We start from the raw sequence: 22,907 nt of genomic DNA on the forward strand, positions 1-22,907 counted from the left end.
GCAATCGTAACACCCCACGTACGCATGACCAGTAACGTGTTCCCATTTACTAAACCACCCCTCCCATATTTGTCGGAATCCCTAAAATACCCATCTTCAAGATACATACAACGGTCATTTATTGGGTTAGATTCGTAATTCAAAGAGGGGCAGTTTAGGCATTTAGAAACTTTCAATTCCTAATCCCTTCGGGCCACGAAAAGTTTCACCGCCTGAGACCACTTTTTATAAACGGCGGCACGACAACTCTGGCCCATCAAACCGCCAAAGGAAACTTGAAATCCCCAAGCATCGCATATATATAGCTCTGCAACATTCTTATTCGTTTTCTCTGAAGGTTTCTGGATTTTGAACCCTTTTGTTTTTTTTTTCGAAGATCTTGGATCTTGGTCTTGTAAATTATTGTGTGTGAAAAGTCTGTATTTCGATCACTGCAATTTTCATCCAGCAACTCATCGAAGATGTTGAAGGGAATTAAAATCGAACGCCAGATCTCAATGACTGTTGATTATGATGAAAATTTGGATACTGGGTACGAAAGCGTGGAGTCCAATTCCTCTGTTCCGGATCGGTTTCCGGATTTCAGTGCAAACGGGTTGATGAGAATAGGAGAAGAGAGTCCGGAGCACGAGATTATTAAGAAGAGCTTTGTTTCGGGTATGGGTTTCGCTGGGAGAGACACGAGTGTTTTGGCCGTACACAAGAATTTGGGCCCTGGGTTGACGAGGAAAGCGAGGTCGGAGGCGTTTCGGATTTTTTCGGAGGCGGTGGCTCAAAAGAACGGCGGAAATGCCAATGTCAAGTATGCTTGGTATGGCGGCTCCAAGGATGAGATTTGCGAGATTGTGGTTCATGGGTTTAGTCATTGCAGAAAACCCGCAGCCGATGATCAAACTTGTGGTGTTGGGATTCATCTGGTCCCTGCCAATTTTTCTTTTGATGGGTAAGTTTGATATGGTCAGGCACCCAATACTAATCTATTGCTTTATTTTGGGGCCAGGCACTGAAATTTTTTTGAAGTTGGAGCTCTAATTTTGATTGAAACCAACCTATTGTTTTTGTAGTGCATTGTCCGCAGCTGCTGATGGAAGTGGATTAAGGCACATATTGCTGTGCCGAGTCATATTAGGGAAGTCAGAATTGGTTCAACCTGGTTCGAAGCAATTTCATCCTGGTTCCAAGGAATTCGATTCTGGCTTGGACAATCTCTTGAATCCTAGAAAATATATTGTTTGGACTGCTTTCATGAATTCTCACATTTTTCCTGCCTACGTTGTCAGCTTCAGGGCTCCTTGCTTAAAGGGTTCGTAATTTGGTTTGCATTTGTTGCTTTTTCATATGGAACTTTTGGGTTTGGGTTTTGTATAATGAGCTTAACTTGGTTTGTATGTTCAATTGTTTCAGCTATTCAAACAAAGCAGGAGATTGCTTTGAAACCCACATCGCCATGGATGAGTTTTCCTACTCTCATGTCCATACTGGCAAGGTTCTTGCACCCTTCTAAAATGGCTATTCTTGTGAAATGCCACAATGAATTCCGAGTAAGTATATGATATTTTACTATTTTGTTATGTTCAATCTTCGTGACAATTTGTTCGTTTAATCTGAGACTAATAATTGTTGCACATGTATACGTTTAATTGCAGGCCAAAAAGATTAGACGACCGCAGCTGATACAGAAAGTGAGGCACATAGCTGGTGACAAGTTGCTAATTGCAGTGATCAAGTCTTACAGAACCAAAGCGCTGCTTGCCAAGTCAGTTGTATGATGTTAATTGTAATTTATTGATGTAGAATCGTCTGTTCCGCCCCTAAAAATAGAGGCGGAGCGGACTGATTAATTATACAGTCGTTGGATTCTTGTAATCCAACGGCTGCTTTAGGATTAGATTATTTTTCTTTTGGAAGTTTGAAATTGTTTACCCAAAGGTTTTCTTTCCATGTTCACAAATTCAAATTGGCTATACAATCCTTTGTTAAAGTGCATCAGTTTGCGTTGATTGCTCTGTAATCAAATACACAATAGCTCATGATGTATATGGTGATTTATGGTTTTCTATATATGTAAATGTCGGTTATGAGTCTCATGACTGATTTTGAATTGGCAAATACGATTATACGAGCAGTGTACATCCTGCTATACTATTCATTCACTACAGTGTGAATGTTTATTTCAAAAGTCACCGCTTTGTTGGGTTTGACTTTTATGTCGTCTTTGGCAGTTTGGCTGGCCGAAATTAATAAACTCAATTGCTTCGTTAGCAAGGATGTTAATCAAGGAGAAATGCTTTGCCCATAAGGATTCACTCCTCCTAAACCGCAAATTGCAAAAGGATATGATAGGTTATTTTCTACTTTTACTTTTGGTTGTGTTCCAACTTTGTATCAAATTCTCGTGGATTTCTAAAGTTGACGGATTTTCCTCCAATTTCCAAGGCTCACTCGGATGGTGCCACAATCTTGAATAAAAAAATTGGCTGAAAAAATCATAACTATATTTAACAATAAAACACTACGAAAGAACCCGAATCTTGCTCCCATAGTGGAGGGTTCTCAAGAGTGAGCGTGGGGACGAGACCACCAAGGGAGCTACAAGAATATATATATCTCCATTCTTTTTCTACTCAAAGCTCAAGCTTGGTAATGGAAGGTTTGAGAGAGAGTGGTTTACCAGTTTTGTAAGGCCATCACAGGAGTGTTCCCGAGTTCTTCTAAATTCTTCCTGAGTTTCTAGTGTTTGCTAACTTCAACTATTATCCAAAATTTACCGCACCAATTTTAAACAAACGCTAATTTTCGTTCATTGGTTTGATTGTTTGCAATATCAAATTTTTTTTTTTTCTACCTATGATTTTCAACTTGCATCTATAGAGGAAAGCATGGAATAGACCTGTTGTATTTATTTAATGGTTGGTGACCGGTCTGATTCATTGTTTGTATTAGGGGTGGGCACGGTGTGGTTCGGCTCACTTCACCCCGAGAACCATGCACCGCGCCATAAATGTTTTCTCGGTGTGGTTCGGTGTTGTAAACCGAATAAATTAGAGAAAAACCAAACCAAACCAAACCATTGTAAAAACGGTTTGGTTCGGTGCATGCACGGTTTTAAAATAAATATAACCTGCTTATTTTGTTGGTTGGGTAGTAGGGGTTTCATTTGGAGTTTTGGCAAATTGAGGTTATAACTTATAAGTTATATCTAATATAAGATTATAATCTGTAACTATATATATTATATAATTTATTTGTTGGTCTATTTGTTTGGTTTTTTTAATTTATTTTATTTGGGGCTTCGTTTGAGGTTTGGGGAGATTGAGATTTCGTTTGGGGTTTGGGCAAATTTGGGTTATAAGTTATAACTATATATAAGATTATATATAAGTATATAACTACTATAGAGTAATGAGTATAGTATATATATAATTATATACTACTATAGTATATACTAGTATACTACTATAATTATATATTACTTATATAGTTATATATAATTATTGTAGTATATATACAACTATATACTAAGTTACTAACTATATAGTTATATATAACTAACTATACTAAGTTACTAACTATATAGTTATATACTAAGTTTATATATAACTCTATATGCATAAAACATTATTATATAGACTATAGACTATAGAGTATATAGAAATAGAATACACTAATTTTATTATATAAGATATAACTAACATTATATACTAAAACATTATTATATATATAATATTAAACTCATAGGGTTATATAAAATATATTTTAGGGTTTAAAATAAAAATGTATAAAATGTGAACAAAAATGTATAAAATGTGCATAAAAATATATAATTATATTTTAAAAAAATTACTCGGTTTGGTTCGGTTTGGTTCGGGTTAAATGAGCATAAAACCGAAACCGGAACCGTCCATATACGGTTTGGTTCGGTTTTCTCTTATGGTGTTGACTTTTCGGTCAATTCGGTTTTTTTTCGGTTTTTTTACGGTGGGTTTGGTTCGGTTTTTCGGTGCATCGGTTATTATGCCCACCCCTAGTTTGTATACCACCCCCAGCTAATGGATAAACTCACTTTATAATTGAATATATTTTGTTCTTTTCAGAGAAAGGGTAAAGTGTGAATGAGAAGTACAAGCTTAAACACAATCAAAAATAAAAGTAATAATACACGTCACTTTGCTATTTTGACAGTGAAAATCCCCTCAAAACCCACTTGCTTAATGAGTAAAAAGCTTCAAGGTAAACCCAGATATTAGTTTTACAAATGGGTTTTTATACATATTGAAGTTTACATAATTACAATGACATAATGACCTCAGAAATTTGGCATGGCCCACCTCCCTATGACGAATTATGCATATAAGTGAAATATTAGATTGCCAATATACAGAGATTAGTTATTTTCGCCACCCATTTTCCCTACCATACTTTGTACAAGGCTAAAATCTTTGCCATTAAAGAGAGAGTAGCGAGAGAGAGAAAGAGGAGTTCAATGGCTAAGATTTTAACCCTGTACAAAGCATAGTAGGAAAATAGGTAGGGGATCCTTGTCCTTTCGCCAAACGAGAGCAAGATAAAAAATTCTCTTGTAGATGAAAAGAAGGCTTTGACAACTCCTACTCCTTATCAACCAAAGCACTTAATTGCCCCTCCAGCTGTGTAACAGAAACAGAACTATAATCAATAAACTATGATTGGGTTTGAGGACCTCTTTGCACACTGGTTATTAGTGAAATTTTCTCACAACTTATAATCTTACAACCTTATGCAAAGTCCAGTAAAGGTACAAACCTTGGCATTTTTCATCTTCTGTATCTGCAGCTCTTCAACAAGTTTCTCAATGCTGAGAAGTGACAACAGTGTCAAACAAGGTAAATTATTAAGAATAACCAATACTTATTTTTCATCTCAATGCTTGTTGGAAATACATAAAGTTCACGTACCTTTGTTCAATACAAATCACCTGAGATTCTAGGAATTTCTCCCTTGCAGAAGCTAGAGATATCTGCAACAGTTTGACAGCATAACCAATATAAGGTTGTCTGGAGTATACTAATGTATTGTTGATTCCAACCTAAATTTGAAACCCATAATACCCCTATTGTAAAAAGCTAGCAATAGTGCAAGGTTCAGAAGCCAAGGTTATACCTGCATGTGCTTATCATTGGTTACTGCCTCTGCAAACTCCGTATGATTGCCTTTTATTGAGTAAATTAAGGCAAATACAACAATGTTAACATATAGGATACAAGAAAGTCAATTTATAAAAAAATGCTCAAAATATTACTAACAAATAACAAAAGCATTACCAGTGACTTGATCTACAACTTCAATCAATCTCATTGTTTCTTCCTGTCAGAATTGTATGTAATAAGAAGGTCACCAAAGAAAAATTTATCAAGTAGATGAAAGAAAAGTTATTCAATGCACACCATTTGCATGGAATTTTGCTGCAAAATAGAATTTAGCAAAGGAAGAATGCAGGTGGCTGCACCAATTACAGAATTTACTGATTCTCCAAAATGTGGGATGGTAAAGCCATTTGGAGTGTCCTGAATGGAAAACATCATTAAGAATGAACACAAAAATACCACTATTACATAAAGATACCAAAACTGAACAATTATTTAATCAAATATAAAATTTAAAGGAAGAGAAGAAAGATGACATAAGGTTATACTAGACCAATGTTTTGACCTCATGGATACAATTAAAGCACCACTTGTAAACACATGAAGTCATGGTTAACGTAATTTCCAACAATAATTTTCATGACCTCCTTTACTGTTTCTAGATCGCACATAATAAACCACAAATGGAAAACAAAATGTTCTAGATAGTTAAAACCTATGTTACATGATAACTGATGGCACTGATGGTTACATACCAACATACCTTAGGACTGGAATCAGGCATTGCGACTTTGAATCGCCCCTTAAATTGGGACCTGAGTCCATCTGATGCAGTTTCTGCTATTTAAAAAAAATTATAGATAGATTACAGCAGAGAAAAATTCAAGTTATATAAGAAGGGATGTGAACTAATGAAAAGTTGACCTAAAAAAGAGCTAGCGATATAGATAGCACAATATACATACCATGTAAAAAACTACTATTATCTCCCTTCTGAGGTTTTGCCAAGTGATTACTGCACAAGATGGATAAGGAGATTTGAGAAATTCCACAGTTATCAAAATCCGAATATTCCACTAGTTATTGGTATATTAATCAGTTTTCTCCCACATACTAAGACTGTAATAAAGGGGGTAATCAAACTAAAAATGAATTAAACTTATAGACAGGCATCAAAAACATAAATCTTGGTCATGGGGAAAAAAGAAGTTATGATATGTGATATTTCCAGCCTACATGAATTTGAAACACGTTACATTCACTTGAGATTGCATGAACACATCAAGTAAACATGAAGAATTTATCGAGTAAACATGAACTTAACAAATAAAGAAGTATGTAGACAGCAGTGATCTTTCCGATTCACAAAATGAGGGAAACCAATTGAGAAATTACTGACGCTACAAAAATAACATTTCTTTTTGTTCGTTTTACCCAACATACGTGCACTTCAAATCTATTAGGTTATGGCCACTACCCAGTGGATAGGTAGCTCCTTGGGAAAGTTATGCCTGATTCAGTTACACCATAATCATCCACATATATTAGTTGCTGCAAGACAGGGCAAAGCCTTAATATACACAATCAATTGAAAAATTGGTAGTTTAGACTTGCAAAAAAATCAGTGGAAATATCGATATCAGTAAGAATTACGGAAATGAAGAAAAATTGCTTTAAAACATGGAAATTTTATAAGTAGCCAGAGTTCTGGACTTGCCTGCCCTCATCACCGCTGACAAAAGTGGAATGATCAATTTTTGATGGATGTAAACTGCTTAAGAACTTTGGACTTTCAGAATTAACGTTTCTTGGTATAGAGCAACTTTTCTCCAAATAATCAACTCCAAAATAACTACTATTGTTTTCTTGTACTGATGATGATGAATAAACAGGTTCTTCAATTTTTTTGGGGACGGCATCATTCCATGTTGATCTACTACGATTGACTCTATCTACATGTACATTAATGGGATCTCTGCATATGAATTAGTACAGTATTAATACCTCAGATAGCGTAGATTGGTAGAATTAAGCAATTTATTCTTTCCACTGATCACCTCTCTGTAAGATCAGCTGAGTTATCAAGTTCACCCCTCTGTTTGCTGTTCCACTCTTGGTTTTCTGCAATGGCAATGCCATCATCATCTTGAATCTAAACATAAAGAAGAGTTTGAGTATGAACATCATTAAGTTCTTACAATAAAAATTACCAAAGATCGCTCCACAAAGGAAAAAGAAAAACATGTACATATCTTGCACAATGACCTACTCACAAGAGCAGCTTGTCTTTTCAAATCCTCTAGATTAAAATTCCATGCACTGATCCCTCGTATATACTCTTGCTGCAAGAAATAAAAATTATATATTATATATACCATCTTGAATTTAGAATAGGTATTGCAAAAGATAAAATTAGTCATTACTTGTGATAAATGATCTTTGTCACCATACATAGCCTCATTTTGTGCAAAGAATTCAGCCTCTTGTTGCTGAAAAAAGAAGGCATATCAAAACATGCAAGACATAAAGAATACAGAATATTAGAATTTTTATGAAAACCATACAAATGCGAAATGAAGATGTCAACCTGCAACATTCTAAAGCGATCACCAAGGGGAGAAAGGCCATCAAGAATTGTCCGAGCTATAAATTCCTTTGAATGTGCATGTTTAAAAAAACGGTGCTTCAAAAGCTTCTCTGCAGTAGGACGCTTCTTTGGATCCTTTACTAAGCAAGCAGCTATTATCTCTTTAAAGGACTACAAGTGAAAGTCATTTTAGAGTAACATGTAAAAACATTAACCTCATAGAGCTTATCACTGGAGTCGCACCTTTGAAAACCTTTTGTCCCTTTCATAGTCAAGGCCAGGGGGTGCATTTTGTAAGGTCATCAGCAAAACCTACAATGGAAATAAGATAGACATACCACATATCAGAGGGCAATGAAAATAATGATCTCAACCAAGAAAAAAAAGGCACTATTTTGAACTAAGCAGCATGAACAAATCTCAAGGGAAACCCTGTCCATGTGAATTAACATAGGACATGGCAGACATGTGCTTGCTATATTTAACAACAATACAAACAGACAGCCACATACATGGTAATTAGAAAAGTTTTAGATGGGACCAATACAGAACCTACTGATTATAAATTAATTCCAGTGGTTGGGTACATGAAGCAAAGGGATCCTACAAGACAAGAATATGTATCCTTGAAAAAAGTTTTCCATACAAAGGGGAAAATAAGGACAAGAAGAAGATGTTTGTTTAAAATTTCTTAAACCTCACTGTGTCAGCATGTTCAAGACGCAATAGCTCCATATCCCATGCAGTCTAACTTCAAAGGGTCATGAGATTTACCTTCATTGGAGGATACTTGGAAAATGGAGCATGACCATGAGCAAGTTCTAGTGCTGTTATCCCAAATGACCAGATGTCTGCTCTGTTTGGATATAAAAGTTATTTTAGAAAGATGATATGCATAACAGACCCCCACCAGGATTTGAATATGACTAGTCAAACTTAGAGATAGCCCAATAATAATCAAACTCAAGGTAATTTAACAATTAACATAATTCAGTATTCTGACAGCTAATATAGCTCACCTTCTAAAATAGGCTTAAACTTTGGCACACTTTCATTTTACTTGTTCTTGATTATTTATACATATATGCAAAGGCACACACATAAACCATATAAATATATACATAACTACATTCTTATGCTTATGCATCCACGAAATTTTATGCAATAATACAGGAAGTACACTGGAAGTGTTATTAGACTATTAAACAGTAGAGAATTCAGCTATAGATTGTCATAATATGTGAAATTGATTTATTGGTCTATACTACAGGCATTGATTACAAGGGAGGCAACTGTAAAGGGCAGTGCTTGGGTACTCAGAAATGAGTACAAGCTTGTCCTCACAACCAATCACATGAGCCCATAATGACGTCCATCATGAGAGAAAAGGTGGTGGGCCCCATCATGGGCTAATGTGATTGGTTATAAGGACAAACTTGGTACTCATTTCTGAGTACCCAAGTATTTTCCTTAGAGGAATCACCCACTCACTTGAAGTCGTATCCATGTAATTGCTGCATAACTTCCGGAGCCATCCTGTGAAAAAGAGGGTGAGACTTTAATAAATATGAAATGCAAGGAGTTTCAAGGCAGACTCAAACATGATATGATTTTGAAAGAATTCCCAAAAGTCAAATAGACAAATATCAAGGTAAGGAAGGTCTGGGACAGCACCAGCATGGAGTTCCAACAAAAGTTTTTCTTGAATATTGTCTATTGCCAGTATCAAACAAGCTTGCTGAAACTCCAAAGTCTGCTAACTGAACTGCTCCTTTTGAACTAACCAGTATATTGCCAGCCTATACGCAATAAAGTTAAAAAAAAAAAAAAAAAAAAAAACTGATCATATCACTCGAAGCAAATATGAAAAGGTAGCCGAAACCACCTTTTCACAAAAAATTAATTAGATAAATTTGGTAAACACAGCTTTGTAGAGACATTAGACTTAGGTGTACGCATACATACGTGTAAAAAAGTTTTGATCATATCACTCAAAGCAAATACGAAAATGTAGCAGAAACCACCTTTTCACAAAAAATTAATGCGATAAATTTGGTAAACACAGCTTTGTAGAGAAATTAGGTATACGTGTACACATACATACAACTTGTAAGCAACTTTCGGCACAGAAATGCAAATAGTTGTAAGCTAAAGCTAATATGGTAATCTTATAAATGTGCCCAAATGAGGAAACCAGTAAACGATAACATAGTATCAGGATGGCATACCTTAACATCTCTATGAATGTGGCCATGGGCATGTAGATATTCAAGGGCTTTAAGAACCCCATGCAACATTGTGGCGATAATGGGTTGTTCAAAACCATCAGGATGAGCAGATTTCATTATGTGAAGGCATGATCCAGCGGCCATGTAAGGCATGACAATCCAGAGGCTCCTGGAAGCAGTGAAAGAGCATTGTGCCCTCAGTAGATTTGGGTGATCAAGCAAGATCATAGTTTGTACTTCTCGACGAATAAGATCCTGTGTGTAGTAAATGACACAAACCCAGTAAGGAAAGTGTACAACATTACAAAAGACAACTATGAGAAAGAAGGTTGATGAATGGGTTATGGTTAGAAAATGCAATTACCAAGTCATTGTTGCACTTCTCCAAGTCTAGAACTTTGATGGCGACAATTTCATTAAGTGGGATGCAGAGAGCTCTGTACACAGTGGCACTCACACCCTGACCAACTTCTTCGTACAATGTGTAGTCTTTGGAATTCAAAGGAAAGTTCTTTTTGGCTGATGAGAATTCCATGGTCTTTTCATCTATACTGCATCATCCACATTCAACATTCAACACCCACCTCCCCTTCCTTCTACAAATTAAGTACACAAATTAAATATAACTGAAGACAAATTGAGAATATGGGTATTAGGTTTAGGAAAAAAGGGAGTAATTGAAGCTTACTGGAACCAAGATGAGAAGAACAATAAGCCCTAGAAGGCTAAGCTAGAAGAAAATTGGGTTATAACACATATATTGATGAATCCAATGACGTGTTTCGACGAATCCGTCAACCCGCCAATAAAGCTCTACTGTCTAGTTTTCTGTCTCTTCTGCTTCATCAAGGGCAATAGAGGTAACTGGTAAGACCTTGCTCTCTCCTTCTCTCTCACTCTCTCTCTCACTTCCACCGCTTGGGTGAAACAAGATATTTGCAACATTATTTTCAATCAGAGTCAAATATATAACGAAGGTTTTTGGAATTTACGTTATTGGCCATGCCTCTTTCTTGCCTTTTTTTTTTTTCCTTTTTTTAATCGGTAAATCTAGAGATTCCGGACAAAATTGAAAAGTTCGAGAATTTTAGGGCTGACTGCTGGGTGGGTACTGAAATATTTTTTGAAGATGCCCTTTTGTTTAATTTATTTACCTTTCTTCCCCTACCTGTACCTTGATCACTGGGCCGAAAACCTTGAAGTTGGATTAAAGCCTTCTTAATTGTACTTATTCCAATATGTCAGCTCGGCCCAAGATCTGAACCCAACAAGTCGTTGACCCAGCCCAAGCTTACCAACAATTATAGATTTTCTATCAAGTGCAAGAAATTATTTTACGTGATAGTAACACCATAATAACCATATGGTATGCTAATATGGTTGCTGACGTGGTTGATGAGTATCAGCTACCTACAACAATATTTGATTGCAAATATATGAGATAAAACCTCTCTCATGTCCTAAGTTCCTAACCTCTTCTTTTTTTACCAGTACCACCGTGGCAAAAAAAAAAAAAACATATATCTTCTTTTAAGAAGATTAAATAAAAGAGAAACCAATCGTCTATATATCCTTTGTCAAATATAAAAGCAGTATTGTACGTCTATATATATAATAATTAACAAACTTAAACCAGGAGATATATAGACGATTAAAGTCAACTGGCAGTTGGTAACATGGTGCTGATCACTTCATTTTTTTGTTTACCCGAAACTTGAAGAAAAAAAATAAAGTGATCCGAGAACATGCAAAAGTCTCTTATATATAAGTATAAAAAAAAAAAAAAAAAATGAGTATACATATATAATAAGCAAGAGAGTGGTGAGTTATTGAATTGTAACATATCTAAAAAGAGGTTTCAACCTAAAAATGTCTACCTTCACCCAACTCATGCTATGACACTTGAGCTAAGACGCTTATATATAGCCTACTAATAGTCTCACGAACTTTTCTTTGTTTAAAAAGATAAAGAGACTTATAATTTGTTGAATAAAGATAAACATTTTTCTTCGGGCGGGTGGGGTCAAAAGATACATATATATATAGATGCCTGGGAAACGAGTGATGGTGACTCCATATGGATAATTGGATAATTGGAAGCTTCATATATCATCCATAATTTTGACCGTGAGATTCTGCTTTCCTGCGCCAAACTTTTTTTGTTTTTTGGTAAGAAGGGGGACCTTAACGGCCCAAAACAAAAACAAAAGAAACACTAACTACAATGAGTTTAACGACTTGTACTAAGTCCTATATATATATATGGAATCATTAATGAGCAGCTGTTCACAAGAATGGGGAGGCCGGAGACTCAAACACAGGAAGATTAAGCTTCAACTTGAGCCCAAGATGTGCACCAAACTTCACTGCGCCAAACTTAATAAGACCAAAGACGATAGATACAACATTGACTAGCAAAGTTTCTAGTAGCAGACAAAGTGCTTTTGTTAATTTAATCACGTTGTATTTTTTTTTTTTTTTTGTCAAATCACTTGTTGTATGAGAATGATTACAACTCATGACCACGAGTCTATAATGTCGGATTTGACGAGAGATCGAGTTGCCTGGGTCACAAGAAAGAACCTACCATTGAAAGTCTCACGCATCAGGATTAAGGAAGTGACCCAGTCGGCCAGTCTGTCCAATTAATTTTATTATATGTAATTAAATATTTTGATTAATATGTTAAGTGCTAATTAAGTGAGTTGTTCAATGTTCACGCAAACTAAGCTAAGCTGGTTAAGACAGTAATATAGAAGGAAATTTGACTTCGATCCCTTGGCCGAATAACTTAAGGTACTCATTGCAAACGTTAACTTAATGCAGGACTAGGGGGGAGTTGATTAATTAGCAAATAGCAATTAATACCCATATAGAATAATAAGTATTTCAAACATGCAATTAAAATTAGGGATTTTTTTAAAAGTCCAAACGAAAAAGCCCATGATCGGCTGGCTTACTTGTAAAAACATGATGATAGACCAATTCACTTTAATAAGCCAAGCGCTCGGTAATAGTTACTATTATTGTCATTATGCGACAATAACTATTTAAATTGCATAAAACTTTCATGTTATATTGTTACTAATTGTTACTGTTTGACAATGATAATTTGTTCAGTTAAAAAAACAAAAAACACGCAAACACGTAAAAAAATATAACGTGGGCTTTATTTGTACAAAATAGATTTATTTATCATTGCAACGTACCTTTTAGATAGACTTCGTTATCCTTAAGAGTTCAAAAGTATACTTTAAAATCATTATATGTTAAAATTACATTGTATATATTGCAAGTAGCCACGAAGAACTTCTAATTAATATCACGTGCGGCCGTGCGGGCCAACTCTAAAGATAGTATTCATTCACCATTTTTATGATTTATTAAGACCGAAAATAGGAAAATTAATTCTAGAACAATCTCATTACGTAGCATGCAAGCACAAATATGTAAGAACCCTTCGTCTAATCCAAATATATTCATATGAAAGTGATATTCAATCTATTTAATTTTCTAACTCTGGCTAGGCAGGACCCATGCATTTAAGAACCACTTCTGATGAGAGAAATATTATAATTAAATAATATATAATTAAATACTATCTATCATCTTTCATAATCCACCGTTCATTTCACAATCAACCAATGTCAAATGTAACTATCATTGGCTCATTGCAATGAGAAAACAAAACCAAAAGTGCGATTACAACAAAACCAAAAGTGCGATTACAGACTTCCTCCATTTAATTTTTCACAAATTAGTTAATTATATTTACAGGTTTTTTATATGCACAACAACAGACAAATTGACTATGACCGCCTATCTTAATAAACCATAAATTAATGTTGGTGATATATATATTGAGCACAACACCAAGAATATTCCCATATATATCGATGCTTAAAACACTAAAAAAAACTAATTAACGACTGTACTTTCGAATACATGATCACTTTTTAATGAACGACTCAAAACCAAGCTTAATGATAATTACTGGTTGATGATCGAAGGTGTTAATTAGGGACTGTGTTGATGATGAAACAAACAGAGTTTGGCCAAATTGCACATGATATATTGATATTCGTTCTCCTCCTTCTAGTTCTGGTCCTTTTTCAATGAAGCCCACAATTAGACTTTTCTTTCTAGTTTAAGTTTTCTTTCTCAGAAACCTTTCTCCCCAAGTTCCTCAATCCTGACCATGAATTTCTTTTTTTTGGTCGAATCCTGACCATGAATATTGAATTCCTTCAAATCCAAAACCCCAATTTAAAAATAATTATTATTATTATTTTGCTGCTTACTTGCTTTGAAGTGTTGTCCATGCACGTCACAACCGCAATCACACAAGCATTAATTACTTCACCCATGACGTGTCCCTCCCTTGCCTCCCTCATTAAAAATTTAAAATCCGGTTCGCTACCACCTCTCCAAGATACACCCCCTGCTGACTTTTTAGGCTCTCATACCAAAAGTCAACCCAATCCGCTAAGCAAAGTTCCACACTACCACCCCTTTCCCTTTTGGGCCTCGCTTTGGGCCTTTTTGGCCCATTCCGCTTCTACTTTCAACACAAGTGGCTGCTGGAGCAGCATCCGCGTGGTAAGAACACGTGGACCGTGTGAACCAAGCCTCCCAAAGTCCTAACAACGACCCTCCAAACATATCCGCCATATTTGGTGGGTCCCACGCGCCCTACCCGCCAATACTGCACAGCCTCTTATATATGAGGCACCTTCAATGTCCTCCACCACCAACTAACAACCAAAACCTTCTTCATAATATTTCATGCTAATCTTGTCTTCCTCTTCAACCCCAAACCGAAAAACTCCGATTCTCGACTCAACAAAAAAAATAAAATGCAAGCGGTTTCGGTTCTGTCTCTGTCTCCGAGCTTTGGTTCTTTCGATTCCAAGAACGAGTTCGAATATGCCCAAGTGTCTGCCAATTTTACCTCAAAACTCAAAGTCGGTGATGGCGAATTTGAATTAATTGAGGACCCGAAACGCACTGTTTCAGGTGAGCAAGAGAAACCAGAGAAGCAATTAGAGAGTGAAGCTCAAAACCTGGATGATGTTGATGATCCCGAAGACGAGGACGAAAATGAAGATGAAGATTTCTCTTTCGTTTGCACAAATCCCGATAACTCGCCGACCTCCGCCGACGATTTGTTCCAAAACGGCCAGATCCGCCCGGTATTCCCGATTTTCAACCGAGATCTCCTGTTCGCCGACGCCGACGACGGCGGCGCTTCAACGCGCAAAGAGGCTTCTTCGTCTCTGAGGTCGCCGCTGAAGAAGTTGTTTTTCCAAGAGCGCGACACGGCGTCGTCGTCGGCCTCCGAGTCGGACGAGCTGGAAAGCGTCCCCGAAGGAACGTACTGCGAGTGGTCCAGAAAGGACAGCGCAGCGAAGGCGGCGCGGGAGCTTCGCAACAAGAGCAACTCGACGGGGTCGTCGAAGCTCTGGAGGGTGAGGGACTTGGTGCTCCGGAGCAACAGCGACGGCAAGGACGCGTTCGTGTTCCTGAACCCTAATTCCAATTCGGCGAGCCCAAAGCCAAACCAGACATCGGTGGCCGTTAAGAGCGTTAATAATAAGATAACGGAAAAGGTTAAGGGTTCGCAGAAAGCGAAGAAAGCCGAAACGGTGTCGTCGGCGCACGAGAAGCACTACGTGAGGAACAGAGCGAAGAATGAGGTGGATAAACGGAGGTCGTACCTGCCGTACAGGCCGGTGGTTGGATTCTTCACCAATGTGAACGTTTTGAGCAAAAATGTCCATCCTTTCTGACTCAGGGACTGACCAGTCATTAACCATTTGTTTATTTATTTATTTATTTATTTTTGTTTAGTTGGGTCTAATTAATTCCATGTAAATTTTTGGAGTCGGAGAATATGAATATATTTTTGTTTTAGGAATGGAGTTTAATTTCCATTGTTTTTAGGCTTGATGATGCTAATTAGGAACACTAAATTAATATCAGACGCGGCGGTGATTCTACTTGATTTCAAATGTTTCATTTTTCTTGATTTTACAAGACAAATGATAAAATCAGTACTTTTTTCCTTATATTAAAAAATAAATAATCACTTGGGAATGAGAATTTCTTATTTACAACAAAGTATACATTGGTTTCATAGCAAATCTTCACATAGCCAATTAGTTTTTAGTGTAATAGTAAAAATGTTATTGTATAAAAACGGCATAGTGGGAATGGAGGAATGAGAGGAAACATGATAGAAGAAATGGGAAGAGAAGAGTTATTGTATAAATTTTTCCCCCAACTAAAGTTTGATGTAATCATTGGCCAAAAAAAAAAAGTTTGATGTAATCCCTTACGCGGAATTGAGTACAACAAAAGATCAGGCTCTTGTCAAGCTAGCAAAATGCTAAATGTAGAATGACCATTCAATACAACAAAAGTTGGTTCTTATTCCTACCACTTGATCATTTCACTTTCATATCAATAATTAAACATGACCCGGTAGGTAAGGAGCTAAATGAATCATACCAAATTACCAATAGGGTTTATTTCATATTTAGTACCTAAACTTTGACATTTGTCTTAATGTGGTACCTAAACTTTTATTTGTCTCAATTGAGTACCTAAACTTTTATTTTGTGTCTAATAAGTACCAAAATGAATTTCTGTTAAAATTATCAACAAAAGTTAGGGGCAATATAGTCAAAATATATTTTAATTATTTTCTTTATATGTTTAAAATTATTAAAAAAAATTATAATTAAAATATAAATTTTATGAAGTGACTATATTGCCCCTAACTTTTGTTGACAATTTTAACAGAAATTCATTTTGTTACCTATTAGACACAAAATAAAAATTTAGGTACTCAATTGGGACAAATAAAAGTTTAAGTATCACATTAAGACAATGGTCAAAGTTTAGGTACTAAATATGAAAAAAACTCTTACCAATATTTGATTAAAGAGTTGTTAAGGGGAAATAAGGCCAAGTGGCATCAACTTGGTTACTATATCCTCCCCAATTCCCTGCACTCACCTTATTTCACAGTAAAAAGCATGATAGTTCCTTTTATTTAATTTTTGATTAAAGGGATCTTAAAGGGAAATAAAGCCAAAGTGCTCTCAACTTTTTGTTTTTGGCCAAGCAAGTGCTCTCAACTTGGTTACCATATCCTCCCCAATTCCCTACACTCACCTTATTTCATTGTAAAAAGGGTGATAAGCCTTATTAAAATAAGGCTACAAAGTCTAACTAGTGTAGATATTATACTTATTTGCGTGTATCTCTCTCATGATATGCATATCAAAAAGACAGTGCCGGCCCTGAAGGGGGGCACCGAGTGTGACCGCCTAGGGCCCACCTTCAAGGGGGGCCCACAAATTTTTACATTATGTATATATTAGTATATATATATTAAAAAAAATAATTATTGGGTCTATTTATAATGTCTTCGTTGTAATTACACTCTTCTACTTATTGTGTAGTTATCTAGTTTATTTCTTTAGCCTTAAGCCCCTTTGTACAAAAAAAAAAAAACTAGGTTCTTCTAAGATATAAAATTTGAATTCTGCAACTTATTTTTCCTTGATTATTAGTTGAAAACCACCTATTTATTTCCTTAATTTGTGTTTGCCAACTTGCTTCATTTTTCTTTGGCTTCTCACATGAATCACAAGAGAAGCAAGCCAACATCCTCATCTGCATGGCAGTGGATCCTTTTTGCCCTTGGGTTTACACTTTTTTTTTTTTTTTTTCATGAAAAATACATGTCTTCTTTCTGGAAAGTTGGATTCAAAGAGCATGTTTGCTTTGAATTGGCAAAAACGGATCTCTACCTCTCCATATAGTCCTGTGGAAAACCTTTTTTTTTTTTTTGGTTCTCCACAGGCTCTTTCAATCTGAAAGAAATTAGAGAGGTCTTATTAAGGTAAGAAGGTAATTAATGTTTGAATGTGTTTTTCCCTTTAAATTTTTCTCTTATATTCTTATAAATTATTTTTTTTTATAATTATTTTCTTGACGTTCAACCAAAAATTTCCTAATTGATTTCTTGATGTGATCGACAATTTCCTAATTGATTTCTTGTTAATTGTGAATTATTTTGCAAAAAATTTTATTAAAGGCCCAATTTAAATTTCGTTCATGAGCTTTCCAAAAGTCAGGGCCGGCCCTGCAGAAAGATAGACACATAAAATGTGTTCATCTATAATAGGGTAATTTTGACAATTTGCAAGCCAAATCCAGATACAAAGGGTGGTACTAGTACAATAGTAATAACTAATACAAGACTGGAGAAACCATAATCATGGACGGCTCTATGATACAGGGTGGACCAGTATGACAGCATTATGCAATTCATGCTGATCCCTGAGTAAAAATTCAACAGCGCATTCAGTAGAGGTGGTTGAAACTTGAGAATGCTATTTATTGAGACATCAAAAGTCGGAAATCATCTTTAACTAGTGAACTGTACGTTTTCTAAAAGTAAATTTCAGTTCACTGATTAACAACAAGCATGCAACTGCTGTATTGATTTCAGTCAAAACCAATGAAAGCAGGTACAACAATAATTACCAGTTCTGTGAAAGGGAGACACAAATTGACCCACCATTTGTCCCCTATGTATTGCTGCATCTTCTTCCTTATTCTTATCTTCAAAACGTTATTTACACTGATTAATTATGCAGATACATTTGAAAAAGAGAACACTTATCACTGTCACACTAGCTTTTATCTGCACTATTACATACCAAGACCTCATCCAAGCTTTGTTTCCAGATGCAACTGAGACCATGGCCCTGTCTGTTGGCTTGCACATGCTAATCTGTCATCAGTGGGGAATTCGTGTATTTGTAAATAGACATGTCAACGCAAGTCAAAGATTTCAAACCTCAGATTTGAATTTTTGTAGACGTTAGAGCAGTGCTCATAAATGGGACTCCCATCTGTGGTTTCTTTGTGAGGATGAAATCCTTTCTCTTGGCACTCTTTTAGGATACTCATCCCACCAGGGTCAGATAGCCGAAATATTCCATAACTCCTGGAAAAATCCCATACTAAGTTTCTGAATGTAGCTATGTAAAAAGATGTTAAAAATTCAAGCTGTTGAAACGCATCATGTTTGCATGCATTATGTTACCCTTTATATTAGTACTCCTAAAAGCATACTCAACTTTTCTCATAGTTATATGTATTCATGGGCACTGCTACTTACACTTTGGAAATCTGTATAAATCCGAACCATGAGATACTCATGGAGTTAAAGTTTAACTGGCTTACTGAGGAGTTTTATACTATTTATTTGCTGCAAAAGAAGCTTAACTTACTGGTCAATTTTTCAAAGGAAAAATGAGGAGCAGAGGAGAATAAGTTCACAAATTACTTCACTCCTTCATCCTTTTTAAACAAGATGATATGGCTGTGCATAACAAAGACTAAAGACCTCATTCAGGGGGTGTTACCATTCTTGTTGAAGGCACTACAAGAACAAGGGCAAGGCCAAGAAGATTATTCACTGCTGTAGTGGGAGAAAGCACAATTGACCCGCTCAAGACTTGCCAACCGAAATAGAGATGAAAAAAAATGGAGCATCTAAGGTTCCTGACCCTAATGCTAGGATAATAGCAGAGTCAATCTTTATCCATAAAGTATTACAACTGAACTTCATAAGAGTTGCATACCTTGAGGTATCAGTTGGAGCCATGACAATAGCAAAAGCCTCAGGTATCATAACCTGAAGATAAAAGATGGAAAAGTACATGTTAGAGACTACACTCAAGTATACAGGGGAACCAGATTACCATAATTACATGCAACATTTGCAGTCTTTGCAAATAACCTGATTGATAAGCTAGTTGGAGTGGAGAAAAAAACACACCCAGGAAGGCAATTCAGTATTTCAAAACAAGCCAAAACAGGAAAAAGCTAAGGGTCCATTCAGAATGGTAGGTTTCAAATACAGGGATTAGCATGTTGTATAGTTTAAATGACTTGAATGGAATGTTAACAACATAGTAAATATTTGGATTTGTACGAGAAGAAAAGAAAAAAGAAAAGAAGCGTTTTCTCCCACAAATACACTTGATACAATGTATTTAATCATGTCAAATTCAAAATGATAATTGTATCGAATCATTTCAAATACATCGTGTCATTTAATAGTTATTCTATCCACTGTACACTTAATGTTGAAATCCAAAAGAATCCTAAAACTAAATGGAATCTGTCAATATCAAATGAAAGTTAACAGAAGTATTAAGTGTTCTCAAAGGAAGTAACTTTCACAATGCTCCTATAATACTTCTGATGTGGGCATATTAGATATGACGAGAAAATAATCATATACATTATAAACATTCTTGATAATGACAATGGCAACCACACTAATTGAGTCATTACCTGACATGAATAATGAGTATGCAAATCCACTGATGACATGAAACAACTTTGAGAAGGATGTGTCTGAAAGTAAATAGTTGACAAAGTGAAGAGGAAATGCTAAATTCTACATCTCTTTGAGAGCAGAGTTCCTGAAAAAGGAAGCTTATTATTTCAAATTTAAAAATCAAAATTGCTTACATGGATCCATCCTACAGGAAAAAGTGATTGTTCGTTTTGTATGGCAAAAATTTCCTCCTCATTTGTCGCCTGACACTGTCATATTTTGTAGTCAGCAGCAAACAGTAGTGAGATTACATCCTGTGAATGAAAAACAGGCATCGTTTCATATCCAAATAAGATGAGTAAAAGGCCCTAAGAGACTTACAGAGTTGGAAGAGGATTCCTGTTTGGGTATGATCAAAGTTGTCACATAGAATATTCCATTTTTCTATGTTCACACAGAAAACAAATATATATTACCTTCAAGGAAATAATCATACTCTAAATCAATTCCCACTTCCCTTTTATAACATGTGAATGTGTACATACTAATAAAAGGGCAAGAGTAACTTGTAGAGTAAAGATCTAGGAACAATTTTAAATTTGAAAGTGGTGAGAAAGTGAGAGATTTGGGTTGAGAATGAGATTGGGAGGCAGAAGAAATTGTATGAAGATAGTATTGGAGACCTATGAAAGTGAGAAATGTGGAATAAGTAAAGAAGATATGCCACAAAAAAAAAAAAAAAAAGAGTCCATGCCTAGTATCCGAAACAAACATGTGTTTTCAAAAAGAAATACTCCCTTCATGGTTGGGCCAATTCTTGGGCATCATTATAGACCTAACATATTACCATATCTTATGCAACAAATGTATTGGTTTTAGAATCTACGGAGAGCATGAATCTTACAAGAAAGGCACCAAGAATCCCACAGGTTTCTAGATCCTTCTCTGTGTTGTCTTTGGCAAGCTCAAGGAAGTCTTCCATTAACCGAGCTGACTGAAAAGGATTATAACAATTAATTATCACTATCTATGCTCAATGTAGAAATATATAACCATAACATAGTCCTGAGTTTGCAAGAAACACATGGAACTGCAGAACCCAAAAACCAACAATTTGCGATTTCTTACAATATGTACATCTCGCAAGGCGCTAGATGATGTTGATTGATTACTGGACTGTGATTGTCCATGGTCTGTATTCACGACTGTAATTTGTGAAACATTAGCACCTTGAGGCACACTTTCTACGCAAGAGATTACAGGAGAAGGAGAGGACTGAGAAACAGTATGAACTGTGATATTCTGACATTCGCTAATTGTCTTAAAAAGGTTTGGACCACAAAATTTACATGCGCAGCAACTACTGCCAAATTCCACCAAACACAAGGAAGACAACCTAGCCTTTTCCCCATTGATAATTCTGAAGCTGTAAACATAGATGAAATTGGTACATAATACTAAATTAACAAGAATTATGCATAAAAATGTTAACTTTTGCAAATTGTAAAAGGGTTCTCTGGGGTGGATATATTTCTAAATGTAAGGGGTTACTATACCTTGGACAGCTTCTTTCTGCCATAACACAACTTCTAACCTGAGTGAGAAATTGGAGTCATTATGGCTCAAACCAATTTGAAGCTTTAAAAAAAATAAAGAAGAAAGACTATTTCCCAAGAACTTCCTATACTCATTATGGTTTGAATACTGTTATTCCTAACCTTTCAGCCACTTAAACTGAAGCCATAGTTCACGGCAAGGAAAAATCCACTCTAATTCGAACAATAAGAAAGGCACCATTTGATTTTACATATTCAAAGTGCTCTGAAAAGACAAGAAACGTACTTCAGATCTCATTTGCTTATTTGATTCCTAGAAACAAAGACAGGCATAGCCGTTGGTACTGACTATAAATAGCTGGTGGACGTGGTGGTGAATAGTGAATAGTGACAGTAGTAAAAACTAAAGGGGGAATATACAACAACCCAACATAGTAAACAACCAGGGTATGAAGAATCCCCTCTGAAAATTCTCAAAGAAAATTGTTGTAAAAATCACCACTAAAATCACAAATTATTGATTACCCACTAATTATAAAGGGAAAAGAAACTAAAAGGATGATACCTGCAATATGTGTCAAGTGTGGTGTATATAGCTCAGAGATGAATTTGGAAGTTGGAGCTGAAGTTAGGAGCTGTTTCTTCAGAATTTGAGCTTTGCATCCCTCTTTATAATTTATGAGTCGGTTTTCATGGTTTGGCTGATATGGGTACTTTTTGTAAACGAAGGACCACCCAAAGACTAAAAGTGATGCTTCTGACACCGCACTACGCAACCTGCCAGAGCGGTGCCACTCAGTATAAGGATGATTAGGCAATATCTCACTTCCTGTATTACGTTGTTTCATTGCATCCTAATAATGTTACAGTTTAGCATTTCTATTTGCTGTACGTACGACAGACCGTTTAAATAACATTATAGGGCAAACGGTATGTTGTTTTCCTCGGCAGTCCAAAATAACCATCCGCAATTTTGTCCTGAAATTGTGGTTGTTTGGTAATCGGCGTGAAGACACAAAACACATCAGTTCCAAGTGGTGCACC

General features: G+C 35.8%; 4 protein-coding genes across 11 annotated transcripts; 2 read left to right on the top strand and 2 right to left on the bottom strand.

Moving 5' to 3' along the window:
* Window positions 1-233: 233 nt before the first annotated feature.
* On the top strand, window positions 234-2,074 carry LOC147294974 (putative inactive poly [ADP-ribose] polymerase SRO2). The gene is made up of 4 exons (XM_086233544.1): window positions 234-943; window positions 1,065-1,303; window positions 1,405-1,541; window positions 1,647-2,074. The coding sequence occupies exons 1-4, from the start codon at window positions 462-464 to the stop codon at window positions 1,767-1,769; spliced, it is 981 nt and encodes a 326-aa protein (XP_086089670.1). The 5' UTR covers window positions 234-461; the 3' UTR covers window positions 1,770-2,074.
* Window positions 2,075-4,127: 2,053 nt separating this feature from the next.
* LOC147294975 (serine/threonine-protein kinase BLUS1-like) lies at window positions 4,128-10,839 on the bottom strand. Of its 5 annotated transcripts, XM_086232512.1 has the most exons (20): window positions 10,627-10,839; window positions 10,303-10,534; window positions 9,939-10,193; window positions 9,385-9,509; window positions 9,202-9,246; window positions 8,485-8,566; window positions 7,954-8,022; window positions 7,711-7,881; window positions 7,547-7,612; window positions 7,397-7,465; window positions 7,181-7,275; window positions 6,841-7,098; window positions 6,089-6,138; window positions 5,887-5,963; window positions 5,424-5,543; window positions 5,301-5,343; window positions 5,140-5,189; window positions 4,935-4,996; window positions 4,783-4,834; window positions 4,128-4,646 (listed from the first exon to the last, which is right to left on the bottom strand). In XM_086232512.1, the coding sequence occupies exons 2-20, from the start codon at window positions 10,471-10,473 to the stop codon at window positions 4,608-4,610; spliced, it is 1,899 nt and encodes a 632-aa protein (XP_086088638.1). In that variant the 5' UTR covers window positions 10,474-10,534; window positions 10,627-10,839; the 3' UTR covers window positions 4,128-4,607. The 5 variants fall into 5 exon arrangements, 4 of the variants coding, with proteins under 4 accessions (XP_086088638.1, XP_086088636.1, XP_086088637.1 ...); XM_086232510.1 differs by having other exon boundaries at window positions 7,397-7,612; window positions 10,303-10,531; XM_086232511.1 differs by having other exon boundaries at window positions 5,887-5,960; window positions 7,397-7,612.
* A 3,851-nt stretch (window positions 10,840-14,690) lies between these two features.
* On the top strand, window positions 14,691-15,942 carry LOC147294976 (DNA ligase-like protein, putative (DUF1645)). The gene has a single exon (XM_086232418.1). It carries the CDS (start codon window positions 14,795-14,797, stop codon window positions 15,725-15,727), a length of 933 nt encoding a protein of 310 aa, XP_086088544.1. The 5' UTR covers window positions 14,691-14,794; the 3' UTR covers window positions 15,728-15,942.
* Window positions 15,943-18,327: 2,385 nt separating this feature from the next.
* AMSH2 (associated molecule with the SH3 domain of STAM 2) lies at window positions 18,328-22,699 on the bottom strand. Of its 4 annotated transcripts, XR_015120360.1 has the most exons (11): window positions 22,429-22,699; window positions 22,026-22,128; window positions 21,864-21,901; window positions 21,436-21,733; window positions 21,212-21,301; window positions 20,689-20,751; window positions 20,502-20,576; window positions 20,322-20,384; window positions 19,604-19,656; window positions 18,498-18,963; window positions 18,328-18,390 (listed from the first exon to the last, which is right to left on the bottom strand). XR_015120360.1 is itself a non-coding variant. In XM_086232016.1 (10 exons), exons 3-10 carry the CDS (start codon window positions 21,884-21,886, stop codon window positions 18,789-18,791), a joined length of 840 nt encoding a protein of 279 aa, XP_086088142.1. In that variant the 5' UTR covers window positions 21,887-21,901; window positions 22,026-22,128; window positions 22,429-22,699; the 3' UTR covers window positions 18,328-18,788. The 4 variants fall into 4 exon arrangements, 3 of the variants coding, with proteins under 3 accessions (XP_086088142.1, XP_086088143.1, XP_086088144.1); XM_086232016.1 differs by having other exon boundaries at window positions 18,328-18,963; XM_086232017.1 differs by lacking the exon at window positions 22,026-22,128 and having other exon boundaries at window positions 18,328-18,963.
* Window positions 22,700-22,907: the final 208 nt, after the last annotated feature.

This window comes from Dryas octopetala, chromosome 2 (assembly GCF_963921425.1).
Source record: "Dryas octopetala chromosome 2, drDryOcto1.1, whole genome shotgun sequence".
Lineage (NCBI taxonomy): Eukaryota > Viridiplantae > Streptophyta > Magnoliopsida > Rosales > Rosaceae > Dryas > Dryas octopetala.

Excerpts from the sequence above, each read along its gene's own strand:
- LOC147294975 (XM_086232510.1), bottom strand. The coding sequence starts at position 10,473 with ATGGAATTCTCATCAGCCAAAAAGAACTTTCCTTTGAATTCCAAAGAC. Across the intron at positions 5,344-5,423 it reads AGCAAAATTCCATGCAAATG|GAAGAAACAATGAGATTGAT; the intron begins GTGTGCATTGAA and ends CAATTCTGACAG. Across the intron at positions 5,190-5,300 it reads AGTTGTAGATCAAGTCACTG|GCAATCATACGGAGTTTGCA; the intron begins GTAATGCTTTTG and ends ACTCAATAAAAG.
- LOC147294974 (XM_086233544.1), top strand. The coding sequence starts at position 462 with ATGTTGAAGGGAATTAAAATCGAACGCCAGATCTCAATGACTGTTGAT. Across the intron at positions 1,304-1,404 it reads CAGGGCTCCTTGCTTAAAGG|CTATTCAAACAAAGCAGGAG; the intron begins GTTCGTAATTTG and ends CAATTGTTTCAG. Across the intron at positions 1,542-1,646 it reads AATGCCACAATGAATTCCGA|GCCAAAAAGATTAGACGACC; the intron begins GTAAGTATATGA and ends GTTTAATTGCAG.
- AMSH2 (XM_086232017.1), bottom strand. The coding sequence starts at position 21,886 with ATGGCAGAAAGAAGCTGTCCAAG. Across the intron at positions 19,657-20,321 it reads ATACTCATTATTCATGTCAG|GTTATGATACCTGAGGCTTT; the intron begins GTAATGACTCAA and ends TTTTATCTTCAG. Across the intron at positions 18,964-19,603 it reads GCTCCAACTGATACCTCAAG|GAGTTATGGAATATTTCGGC; the intron begins GTATGCAACTCT and ends GGATTTTTCCAG.
- LOC147294976 (XM_086232418.1), top strand. The coding sequence starts at position 14,795 with ATGCAAGCGGTTTCGGTTCTGTCTCTGTCTCCGAGCTTTGGTTCTTTC.